The sequence below is a fragment of the Ambystoma mexicanum genome, chromosome 4p, assembly GCF_040938575.1.
Source record: "Ambystoma mexicanum isolate Mex_15411 chromosome 4p, UKY_AmexF1_1, whole genome shotgun sequence".
NCBI lineage: Eukaryota > Metazoa > Chordata > Amphibia > Caudata > Ambystomatidae > Ambystoma > Ambystoma mexicanum.
Window position 1 is genome coordinate 99,284,211 of NC_090927.1, and position 12,526 is coordinate 99,296,736.

General features: G+C 43.3%; 1 protein-coding gene across 2 annotated transcripts in view; it reads left to right on the forward strand.

Moving 5' to 3' along the window:
* The window catches only part of FNDC4 (fibronectin type III domain containing 4), a 761,063-nt gene that overhangs the window by 198,427 nt on the left and 550,110 nt on the right, over positions 1-12,526 (forward strand). For both annotated transcript variants that reach the window (XM_069605448.1, XM_069605449.1), the window contains exon 2: positions 3,627-4,078. In XM_069605448.1, the coding sequence (XP_069461549.1) occupies positions 3,937-4,078 (142 nt within the window). In that variant the 5' untranslated portion in view covers positions 3,627-3,936. The remainder of the gene's footprint in view (positions 1-3,626; positions 4,079-12,526) is intronic.

Genomic DNA, 12,526 nt, shown 5'->3' on the forward strand with positions numbered 1-12,526 from the left:
TAAATGGGTTTAACGCAATTAAAGAGGAGCTGCGAGCTGTAAGGATGGTAGCACTACAGAACAGATATGTATTGGACCTTCTCACAGCAATGGAAGGAGGAGTTTGTGCAAAGATAGGACAATCATGCTGCACGTTCATACCTGCCAACGATGCCGACAATGGTACACTAACAGAAGCAGTTTCACAATTGGCCCAGATGCACTCCAAAATGATGGACGAAAGTAACGGCGTAAACAAGGATAAAAGCTGGTTTTCACTATTATGGTCATGGATGCCATCTTGGCTGTCAGATGGACTGAAAATAATAGTGGGATGTGCTATTTTGGCTGGAGCTGCACTGATAATAATTAGATTTTGGAAAGCCCGGAAGGCGCGCTCAACTGATGAGTTGCTGGAAATGGTGGGAATGCACCCCTTGATGCCAGCGGATGACGGCCAGCACACAGGTGTGATAATACACGAAAGGGAGAAGTTGCGCACCCAAATCATCGCCAATCATCTAGACCCACCATCAGTGAAGATCGAGAACCCAAGGAACCCTAGGAGCTACATAGGAAGATGGGTGTACTGTACTCCTGGAGGAACATGCGAATACATGTATTGGTCATTTGAAGATCACGTAAACCATTATGGACATCTCGGAGGGATAACCAAGATATGGAGAGTAAGAGGAGATAACGAGAAGGATATGTTTGTGGTCGACAAGTCGACCAGAGGGGGGACTGAAGTGGGAGAATGGAAAACCAGACTCCCGTCCTTCACCTCTCGCGCTTGGCCTAGAGGGTCGCGGCCCAGACACCCGCCACGAGAAGAGTTTGCCCATTTACCAGATGACCAAATACCCTGGTACAGAAACATACGGATGTGTCCATCTGCCTGCCCAACAGCCCGCACTGGCCATGCCGACACCTGCGGCACGGACCAACTAGACTGAAATCTACACATCGTTAGAGATGCCATGACGACCTAGATAACGGGAAGCACCGCTGAACTATTATACACGCTGAACATTTCCACACCAATCTACACGAAAAACATACTCAGTGCTCTGACGTAGGCGACAGGCTTATTCACGGACGTGCATCTTTATTATTTTTACATAGGCTTTCAGAATGCAGAAACGCAAGACGCACCATGAGCTCATTTATAACGCTTGCTCACGCTTCTCTTGAAACCCGTTACCATCATGAGAGATATAATGGAAACACGATACTGGCCATGAAACTGTATGCCACTATAACTTAAAGCATCCATGCACTAAATGGATTACTCGTGCACCAGGCCCAAGTAGGCCTCAAGCAAGAGTTCCCGTGGACATTAACAAAGCAAAAGTCAGGTTGCTGAGCCTGCAGAAAGAACCCAGTGGAGCAACCAGCCAAGGTCGTAATGTTGCAAACCCACAGTCAAGAAACAAATCTTCAAAGGCACGATGTTGCAACCTCGCACTCCACGTACCAATGTTAAAATCATATCTGCAAATTAAACCAGACATACAGTGGAAAAACAATATTAATTGTGCAGAATTATGCCTCAAACACGGTCCCTCCCCACGTGACCAAGCCGAACCTGACGAGATGCCAAAACCCAGGAGAGAAAAGGCGTCTGGGTACCTCGCTACGAGACGCAGGCCGACACACTTGAAAGGCTCAATGGACACCTGCTACAGTGGGAACGGTCAGTCTCCCACCTATGAATAAATCCTCACATTGCCTGCACGTACCCATACTGAAACACTGTTGCAACCACAGGTGCACCGTGTGCTGGGAACAACGGTGGTCCCAGGCTGGGGAGCTCACGGATGCACCAATCAGAACATGAGGTTCTTATCTCAGACGTCAGTAACGTTAGCCAATCCTCAGGGGTCTTCATGTAACAATTCTTATGTATCTAATTGTAGGGACAACCCAGATATACCACCTGACTACATCTTAACCACTAATATCATTCTCTATATGCGTACTATACTAACCCCACCACTCGAGCAACCAATCAAGAGTGGCGATAGGTTCTTTTGGTAACTTTTTGGAATGACGCAAGTAGCGCGTCATAATGTAGTAAAAAGGGCCTGCGAGCCCCACTATTGTGTGTGTGTCAGGACGAACGCGTACGCTCCTTGACCCATCCCTGCCGTTTGCATAATAAACGACAGAAGTTGCCTTGCTCCTTGTGTGTGCCTCATACTCTGTCTCGATCCGAGATATACACGGGAGGAGTTGGGGCCTCCCTGCCCGGAGGTCTGCGGACGGCCCGGCCGACCCCGGCAGAATCCCCCCCGACACATGGGTGTACTCAACAGACTTTGTGTGCATGTGGGATTATGTGGGTCCTCTTGAGGCTATGTGCACGTTTTACTATATGTGTGCATTAAAGATTTTGTGTCTCCAGGCATACGACATTGTGTGTATGCATGTATGTGCATAAATCGCTGTATGTTTCTGGAAGGGAAACTGTCTACATGTGACACTTTATGTGTTCATGTGGGCGCATATGAGGGTGCACATTTTTGCAATAAAATGATACATCTGTTTAAAAAACTGAGGATTTCTATGTGTATGTGTGTGTGTGTTATGTGTATGTGTGTATGTGTGTGTCCTGACTAAGGACCCCATATCAGATGTTGCACCCCAACATTCTATGTAGAAATAATGAAGAATTTCACCTAAAAGCTTCTTCCGAGCCCAGATGCAACTTCCCATTGTGTAGCCCAATGTGGCCCTTTCAGTGAAAAGAAGGCTAGACAACAGGACAATGTATTCTGGGCAGATCATCAGTGGCCTTGGAATAGTTGTAGTTCAGGGGCCTACTGATACCTCACTATTGACTCTGCTGGTTAGGGGTGATGGGAGTTGTAGTCCAAAGCATCTGGAGAGCCAAAGGTTGCTGATCTCTGCTAGAGTCGTTGAGAAGTGTGCTTGTATAAAAGTTGAGTCAGTGAGATGGCACAACAAGTGCAAGGTTGCTTTGACTTTGGATGGGAAACATACCTTCTTTTTTCTAAAGTTCTGAAGAAGCTACACATGCGGGGAACGGGGTGAGCAATGGTAGGCCGCGGGATGTCTCCATGGACTGATGTCACAGCGTGGGATGTAGCTGTGACCTTGAGGGCCTGTGAAGTCCTGTAATTTTGCTGAATGGGAGCTCCTTCTGGCCTGAGGTCCTCCATGACTCTGTAGTGTTTTTAATGTTTGTCATGTTTTGAGGGAGAGAGTGGCTGTGAGAAGATCCTGCCTTTAGAGAGAATGGGCTCCAGTGGTTGGAAACATCAGAGAGTGCTCCCAAACAAGATCCTAGGCCGTCGCTCTTTACTTCCCTTCGGCGTCAAGGTGGACGCCTAGCAAGCCGCTCTTCCTGGGTCCATCGTCGCTGCCCATTCTAATGATCAGAGGGTGTCCATCAAAAAGTCTTACGTGTAGGGCTTTCGAAGGGAAAGGATGAGTGTCTCCTCTTGAGCAAGATCCCGGCTTGTAAAGCGCCCGGGTCACCTGTACGAGCCGTGTGCGGCTTTTGGATCTGTATTCATGCACTTAACGTTTGGGGTGTATTGTAATGTTAGATCTTGAGGTCTCCATGGTGATGGAATGATACTCACACCTAACATCTCTTCTCTCTCTTCGTCCTTCTGTAGGAGTGAGATCCCAACCAACCTGGCATTCCCCAGACGAGCAGTTGTTTCCACAAAAAGAAAAACATCTTGTCGTTCCAAGTGATATGAGCTGGGGCTCTCCCGGGTCCCTGCTGGCAACTCGTGCACCCACGTGGCCCAGACCAAGGGGGCTCCGGCTCCAGATGCCAAGGCACTGTTGCTCTTCTGCTGCCAGGTGGCCAAAGACTCACCACCTGCACCCCCTGAGGAAGCCTCAAGTCAGGCTGACTGATGACCCCTGGGGCAAGAAAGGATTTATCTCAGCCGACTCCGCCCTCTGATTCTGACGCCAATGCTTCCGCGCTCTGCCCGGTGGTTCAAGGGACACCTTAGGGCACGGATTTCGGAAGCAGTGGACATGGCGCATTTGCCCATATACCTGAACCCAGCCATGTTGGTGATCTTCAGCTGTGACCTCTGCCTGGTGAGAGCAAGTAAGTGCCACCTTGTGAAGGTCCTGTTATGTCGCGTCATTGTGATTGTAATGCTTTGCACATTTCAATAGCAGTTAATTGTAGGCCCTGTTGTCAATTTCCAAGCACTCCCTTGCTCTTTCCTGTGAGTACCTTTTTTTGAGGGTTCTTGATTGCCATCGCTGTGGAATCTGAGGGTGTCTTAAGGAAGCACACAGGTGATGCCGGGCAGCCTCACTACACACACTGTGGTGCCATAGATTCCATCCTGATGCATTGTAGTGGGCATGACATTTATGCTCTATTGTATGTGTATATAACTACTTGTATGATGAAAATAATTCGCAACAGGGAAAGGATTGTGCATTGATCATTGTGTGTCAGACAATACAGCAAACGAGAGCTAGAACCAGACAAAGCAGTGAGACAAACAGTCCCATGAAAGAGAGGTGAAGGGCGGAAGGCACGTGCCCCAAAAACCGCAACGCAAAGTAAAGTTTGGTTGCACCAGAAAACCTTTAGGGTGGTACCTAAATGACTTTGGGCCTCATTACACGGATGGCGGTAAGGATTTACTGGTACCGGTAAAATACCGGTACCAGTAAATCCTTACCGCCTTACTACGAGGTCCCTTTGCGGGTTGGGGAATTTAACGACTGCTTTTTGCAGGCGTTAAAAACCAACCCGCAAAGGGACCCAGGGAGCTAATTACGGTACCGCAATTTGCAGTACCGTAATTAGCTCCTTCCCCATTCCCATTGAGCCCTATGGGCCAAAAATGGGAATGGGGAAGGGCAATGGTGGAAGGGGGAATTACCGCCCAGCCAACCTTGGAATGGGGCGGTAATTCCCCTTTCCGCCAAGGCGATGCCGGTATTTTACCGGCATGAACCATGGCGCTAATAGCGCCATGGTTCTCCGCCATCCGTGTAATGAGACCCAAAGCACGTCAATGCCAAATAAAAAAGCCTTTATGCCTGGCCCATTCCCTGAACTAACATGTTAGGCAGTGTTATTTTGCAGCGATGCAAGCGTGACTGGCACAAACATGTCCCAACTGCAAAAAACATACTCTTCAATGCACTGCATGGTAAGTGCCTAGGACTAAGGGAAACAATGCCTTCGTGCAAAAATGCATTGGAAGAATATGCTTTTTGCACTAGAGCAACTTTTTTTTCTCCAGTGCAATGCGCACTTGCTCCAGTGCAAAGTCTCGGTAATACTGCCCGCAGAGTGAGCTTGCGGACTGTGGTTTATAGACTCTACCCACAATGTCTCATTACTAATAATTCCCCTGTTAAAATGCGGATGATTCTGACAAAGCCTACCTTAGTCCTTTAGAACACAGGTGGTATAGTCATTAAGTGCGGTGAAGCCTTACCTATCTAAAGGCAGGTATGAAGTAGCCAGCCGTCTTTTCAGAATTAAAGAGCACCAAAGGGTCAAAACAACATAAACACTAAAGAAAAAATGAAATTTCTTCTAGATGCAGTTATAATAATTTTAAAATGTCACTATAGTCTCACATTCTACTATTTTTATAATGATATAAGAATTCATTTCTCCTGTTAAAAAGATCCCTAAATACAAATAATTGCTTTTGACTTATGAAACCTATTAAATTAGATCAATATGTCGACTGGTGTTATTTTTTTTAACTTTCATCAGGGCCTCCCACACATGAATGCAGTGGAACCTATCTTGTCTGCACTAGTCAGTCACAGACTCTGACCCATCCTTTTTCAATAGGTGGCACATAGGCTCCTGCAACCGTACATAAGAACGTATGACGCTACTTATCCCTTATTTCACTATGCCAGAGTCAAGTTATTAATGCCAGCTGAGCCAGTCTGATTTGAGGATCAAACCCCTTTTGAACAAAATCACTCCGTTGACATTTCTTTTTTTAAAATATTTATTGTTGTATTGTTAGTTTACATAAAACCTTATACAACATTTCACACGCAACAAGTATACAATTAATTTTGTAAAACACATATGCAAATATATAAAATGAAGAAAATGCTAAAATGCCATACAGAAGGAAGAAGAAATAAATGTCATCAAAATCACACACATTATCATAAAATCTTAATAAAACATCTCTCCCAGCCCTGAATTCAGATTACTATTGATTTTCTTTCCTTTACCTTTAAGTTTCCATTACCATTATTCCACTGTAGAGACATTACACATTAAATTCCTTATTTTTTTCCTCCAATTCCTCCATTATATGTTGGAGCATTAGATGCAATGCAAGAATTAAGGAACTATTTACACCCCACATACAGCGACTCCAAAACAGATGGATAGACATTTCAAGATCCCTATTAAATCTATCTTTATTAAAAGAGTGCTCGTTTAGACTCACATGGGTACATGTTAAGACAAGGTGTTTAAGGGTTTCTAACGTGTCAGTTTCTCCACAGAAACAACATGTGTAGCTGATTTGATCTTCATTAAGCACCTTTTCTTTATGTACCCAATGTTGAATTCTTTCTAAAGTCGGCATCTGGTTGAGTCTAAAATGCATAAATATTCCTCTCACCCTTTAACAGGGGAATCTTTGTAAATAAAGATGAATACATTCCCTTGCGTGCCCAAAGTTAGCATATTCCCCTAAGTTGAATACTACTCTACGCCATTTACTGTGTTCACCCAATCTGCCTTAATTAAGAGTCTCTTAACTAGTCCAGGTAGTTGAACCAGGTCATCCAAGCAAAGACCTAGAGTATCTAATAGAAAATTCATTTTATCACTGAATCCTCTAATAGGTTTTATTGATCCGGATTTAACGACCTTATTTAACAACTCATATACGGGTGGATCATTCATCTTTCTAAATAGAGATAATTGTCTCCACAAATATCTAGCTTTGAGTGAGATAAGACATAACTCATGGCGGATAATGGAGCTGGGGATTGCCATAGATAGGCCCATTACTTCTTTCCACATTTTCCCCTGGACCACATTCAGGTAAGAACTCATATCCTGAGTACAGATATCCAAACCATACAAAAGAACCGGCTCACATTTCGCAAGATAAAAACGTCTTATTGGTAACAACGAGAATTTACATACCCTAACCCTCAGAAATTTCATTTGAGTCTTTAATTTAGACGCTTTTTCTACTGGACTCAATTTCCACATCTTCAGGCTAGCTTTATTGGAAAAATTATAGCCTAGGTATGTTATAGCTTGGACCTGTTCCACCAGATCATCTCCCATCTTCCAAATGTATGATTTGATAATTCTCTTCTTAGTAACTACAATCGTTCGGGATTTTGATGCATTATGGGAAAGATTGTTCATCATCGCATATTGGTAGAAAATATCCATCTTTCTACGAAGGCCGCGTGGGGTATGGTCAAAAAGAATAAAATCATCAACAAAGGCCATCCACTCAATAACCAAACTCCCCAACCTAACCGGAGCAATGGAAAGACCCGCCACGTGTCCCCCACATCGCTAACGTACAGGTTGAAGAGCGTGGGTGCAAGTGAACAGCCCTGCTTGACCCCAACCTTAGTATCAATGGCATCGGAAAGGGAACCTTATTGAGTTAAGCGCACCCTGACCGATGTATTCCTATGTAACAGAGCCAAGAGTTGGACAATCTTACGTGGAAAGTTAATTGCTAACATTTTATTCCACAATCTTGCTCTGATAACCCTGTCAAAGGCATTAGAAAGGTCCACGGATGCCATAAAGACCTCACCCATATTAGATTCATGGACTGTGTCTCTTAAATGGGCCAAAATATTCACATTCAGGTCAGTTCCTAAACCTTCCCTAAAACCAACCTGAAATTTGCTAAAGCAAGCATTCCTTCTAATCACTTTATTAAGGTCCCTTAAAAGTAAAATACCGAAGACCTTACTAGCTCCATCTAAAAGGGCTATTGGTCTATAATTCTGGGGATTGAGGACGTCCCCTTTTTTAAATATCGGGACAATAATACTTCAGGCCCAGGATTTAGGGATGATATTATTTTTAAAAATATCATCAAGTATGGGTTTGAACAACTTTGCCCACATTTCAGGGGCCGCCTTTATGACAAAAGGGGGGATGCCATCGGGGCCCGGCGCTCTAGATGGTTTAAGTTTATTGATGGCCCACCTAATATCCTCACTATCCCACAAATATTCACCCACCACAGGGGGACCTAAGTCCAAATCCTGTTCCCTAGAGCAGGCAGAAGGGAAAGCAAAATTTTCCTTATAATAGGAGCACCACACCTCCGCTTGGCCAGGGCAATCCAATCTGTCTTTTGCAGGCATAAATGTATTATTGACAGTTGCCCAGAGTTTTACATCTCTGGCCTTGCAGAGATTATACATCATCAATTGGTGCACTTCAAGGTATTGATCCATTCTCAGGGACTTAATCAGATTTTTGTGTTTCAGGATCATTTTTTTCTTTCTAAGCTGTAGTTCAGAAAAGGAGATGGGAAGTTTCTTCAAGGATTTAATATCCCTATATTTAATACGCTTAGAGCTTTGGATTCTGGAGTCACCCACCCTCCCCCTGGATTTCAACACCTCCATCTCACTTATCCTACTAATTTTGTGAGCACATGACAATATAATGTTGTAGAAGGATCCCCCCAAGTCGATGTCCTCTTCCCTACTAATTTGATGCAATACTAGGGACAGGCTCTCCAAAACCGAGGTATTATATTTCACAATCGTTTTCTTATTCCATGCTATCCTTCTACCATTATTTTCAGCCTTTAGGCCCAAAAGCATAGGATTAATGTGATTACCAACATTTGGAAGTGAAAGAGAAAAGCGTAGGGGAATGTGGTCACCCAACTCTACCCCCATAAGTGTCAGTTTTCCACATGCTTGCTTCCAGCTATTAGATACATAGAAAAAGTAAATTCTGGAGCTATTACTTCCTCTTTTCCAGGTATATTTAGGTAAATCCAATCCGAGGCATGATCTAAAAGACTCAGATCCCAATGATCAATGTAGTTATCCCACCATATACCTCTCTTAAGATTAGGGTGAAGCAGTCTGGGGATCACCCCTCTTTCATTTAACATAGAGCCTTCAGCACAAGCCGAATTAAAATCGCCTCCCAAGATAATACGATTTCCAAACCCCTTCTCAAACCAACCTCCCAGAATTACTCCAAGAGAGTCTTCCCCTGTATGAATGGTCACCTTCAGTGGATTCCAGTATAAATTCAACAGGAGGATCGGCTCTACATTATTCTCTGATGAAAGAACAATACCCAAAAGCCAATCACTCCTAAAAATCACATTACCCTGGAACCCCAAGTTGTGATCAACAGCAGTAATCAAGCCACCACTAGGCCGACCCACCGGCCCCCTTGATGCTAATGAAGAAAAAGTATAGAAACCTTTTATATACATATCAGACAACATCATAGTTTCCTGGAAAAAATAAATGCGGGGGCATGTGTAGTTTTCCCTTTTGGTCAGGAACGTATTCAAATGTAGTCCCCCACAAGAATTCCAGGAAATCACATCGATATTAGAGCTGTTAGGGACACCCATTACCCTGTCTAAGTATCTCTAAAGTTTTAAGCGCTGGTTGCAACCATGACCAATCCTGACCACTATTAAGGAGGCTAGAGATTAAAGCCAACCCTGGATCGGAATTTTCTACTTTATTATTGCCCAATTGTGCTGTTTGTTGCGTTTGAGTATTAGTCAGTTCCTTATATTGAAGGAAATTATCAGCCTCTTTGTCATCTGCTAGTGTAGATAAATCATAACCCAGAGAGTTGAGGTTTTTTTCTTGAGCACGCACCATATATCTGCTACCATCACTGAGTGAAAGCAGCTTACCATTCGTGGTTATTGTGATTAGGTAGAGAAATAGCGTCTTTATCATCTGTTGTTATAGCCCTTAATAAAGGATTTTTTTTAAACAGGTTTAAAAGATGTGTTCTATTTAGACTAGTCTGGGATTCTGTTTTATTATTGTTAATCCAACCCAAAATCTTCCCTGTATAGATCTTTGAAAGGGACTGGGCCAAAGTAGATTGCTTCTTTGTGTTATCAACACAAGATTTGGTCAATGCATTTCCTTGAGAATCCTGGATTTTAAAAGATTGTGGATCTAGGGGGTTTTCCCCCATATTATTAGGGGTTAAACCACTCCCGCTCCCAACCATAGCCATCGGCCCATTAGGGGAGGGGATGCTGGAACATACTACCAGTGTTATTACTTGAGCAATAGGGAGGAGCTTAATTTGTTGTGTGCCTATAGATGTTCTGGCATGTTTGGTACTGGTTATTTTACCAAAAGCTGTCACCTTTGTTTGTTTGGTTTGCGGGCGCTCTTGCCCAATTTTCAACAAATTACTCTCATCCATGTTAGTATCAGTATTTTTTTCTCCCCTAGCTAAAGAGCCTTTATTAGTGGCCAACCCCCGGACCTGACTCTCTTCCCTATTAAGGCCCTTTGGTACCCCACTATCGTCACACTTTTCTTGAACAGGAATATTTCTAATAGCTTTGTGATTGGAATGCCTACCTTTAATTTTAGTATTAGGCATATTTTTAGTTTTTTTAAGCATCCTAACCTGCTTTTTTGCCTTTTTACGTCTATATACCTGGGATTGGGGTACCTCATTAATATCGTAGTCAGAACCGTTAACAGGGCCTATTTCATCAGTATTCGTCATAACGCCTGTTTCTAATACTTGGTCCACTAACTCTTTCTCTCTATGTTTTGTCTTTTGTTTATATTTTTGTCCCTTTTTAGGTTGAGTATGTTGGCTAGTTATCGTGTCCTCACTACTAATATTCAAGCATTCCCCCTCCTTAGATATTTCCCTCCCATACTCCTGAGCACTAAGATTTTCCAAATCCTGTTCTTGAGTAAACCCTCCTGTTGCTTTGGCAATAACATCCGCAAGGACAGAAGGACTATCAGGACGGCTCAGTTCCTTTCCATAATTATTATTATTGGATCTATTACCTCCTTGGCCAGGGAAATCTAGATCCACTGTCCCTTTATCTGAAGAGGTAGGCAATCCCCTGTAAGCACAACTTCCAACAAAGTGGTAATCTTAGCATCCATGGTTATTAACCTAGTATCTTGTTCCTTTCTATATTTATCAAACAGATTATGTTCTTTAATATTATGTTCATTAATGGTCCTGGCCTCCGCTATGCCCTCCAAAAATGCCATACGAGTCACAAGTTGATTAAAAGCAGCTTGTTGGCCAACCATGGAGCCACAGAGTATCTCTTCGGACTCACCTACGGTTTTCAGAGCCAAATTCAAGCTAATATGTAGATTAGATAGGAGGGGTAGAAGATAATCGCCTCTATCCCTCCTACCCGAACCAGATGTTTCCTGTTTATCCTTAACCATCGGAAGACTTTCCAGAGTAATTTGATGGGGGTCGGTAGCTCTATCCACTGTTTTAGGTCGAAGGTACCCTTCCTTATCCGCTTGAGTATAAGCTATCTTCCTATATATGGAGGTTGTAGGTGTCTCTACACCCGATCTAATGGGGGATTGTCGCCTACCCTCTTGTTGTTTCCCCATCATGATATTATTTCTAAATTGTGAGAGTGCACCTCTCGGCGCGCCTTCTGATAAGCTCCTCGCCCCCTTATCTTTGGATAAAAATCTGCCTGCCGGTATCTCTAAATCAATAATTTCTTTTAACAAATCACCCGTAGCATCTGCCATAAGAAAAAAAGAATCATCCAAATCGCACTCCCCAATAGGTCGAGTAAGATTATGCTTAGAAAGAATAGGGGTCCCTTTAAGTTGTTCTCCCCAACTAGCATGCTTAGTGCTCCCCAACTGGGTAGGACTAAGAACACATTGCAGCTTATCCTGATCATCCTTCCCAAAAATAAATATTGCTGGCGAGATATGAGTGGACTGCTTAGTACCAAACGGGTATATTCCCTTGTTGTTCCCCATCATATTCAATTTTGATAAATATGATCCATGAATTTCCCCAGCTTGCATTTTTCCATTTAAAACCATCTTCTGAAGAGGAGTGGAAGCATGGAAACGGACCACCCTTTTAGTACCAATTAAACTTTGTTGAAGACATTCTTCATCCGTAAGTTCCCGTCTAGAATCCAGCATATCCCTATGAGCCCCTGTGGCCTCTATATCTAGAATATCTAAATTTCCCTCAGTAGGAACTTGAGCCTCCAGATCTGCAAGATCAGTAGTGGGATATCCCTCCATACACCCTTCAAATCTATAATTAGGATTGTCATTGTTATTTTGAGCGGATACATTAGAGGCGACCATATTTTCCATATGATCTAGATTAATGGGCACCTCGCAGTGTATCGGCGAGCCCAATTGGACTTCTACTAACTTAGTCTCTTGACTCTCGACAGTTTCAAACCCGCTTCTAAGTGCAGGCATATTCAAGTAATTTGATTGTAAGGGACACTCCCTTCCAGTAAAAAAAAAAGAGGAGAGTAGAACTCGCAACCTCTTAAAAAAGGAAAAA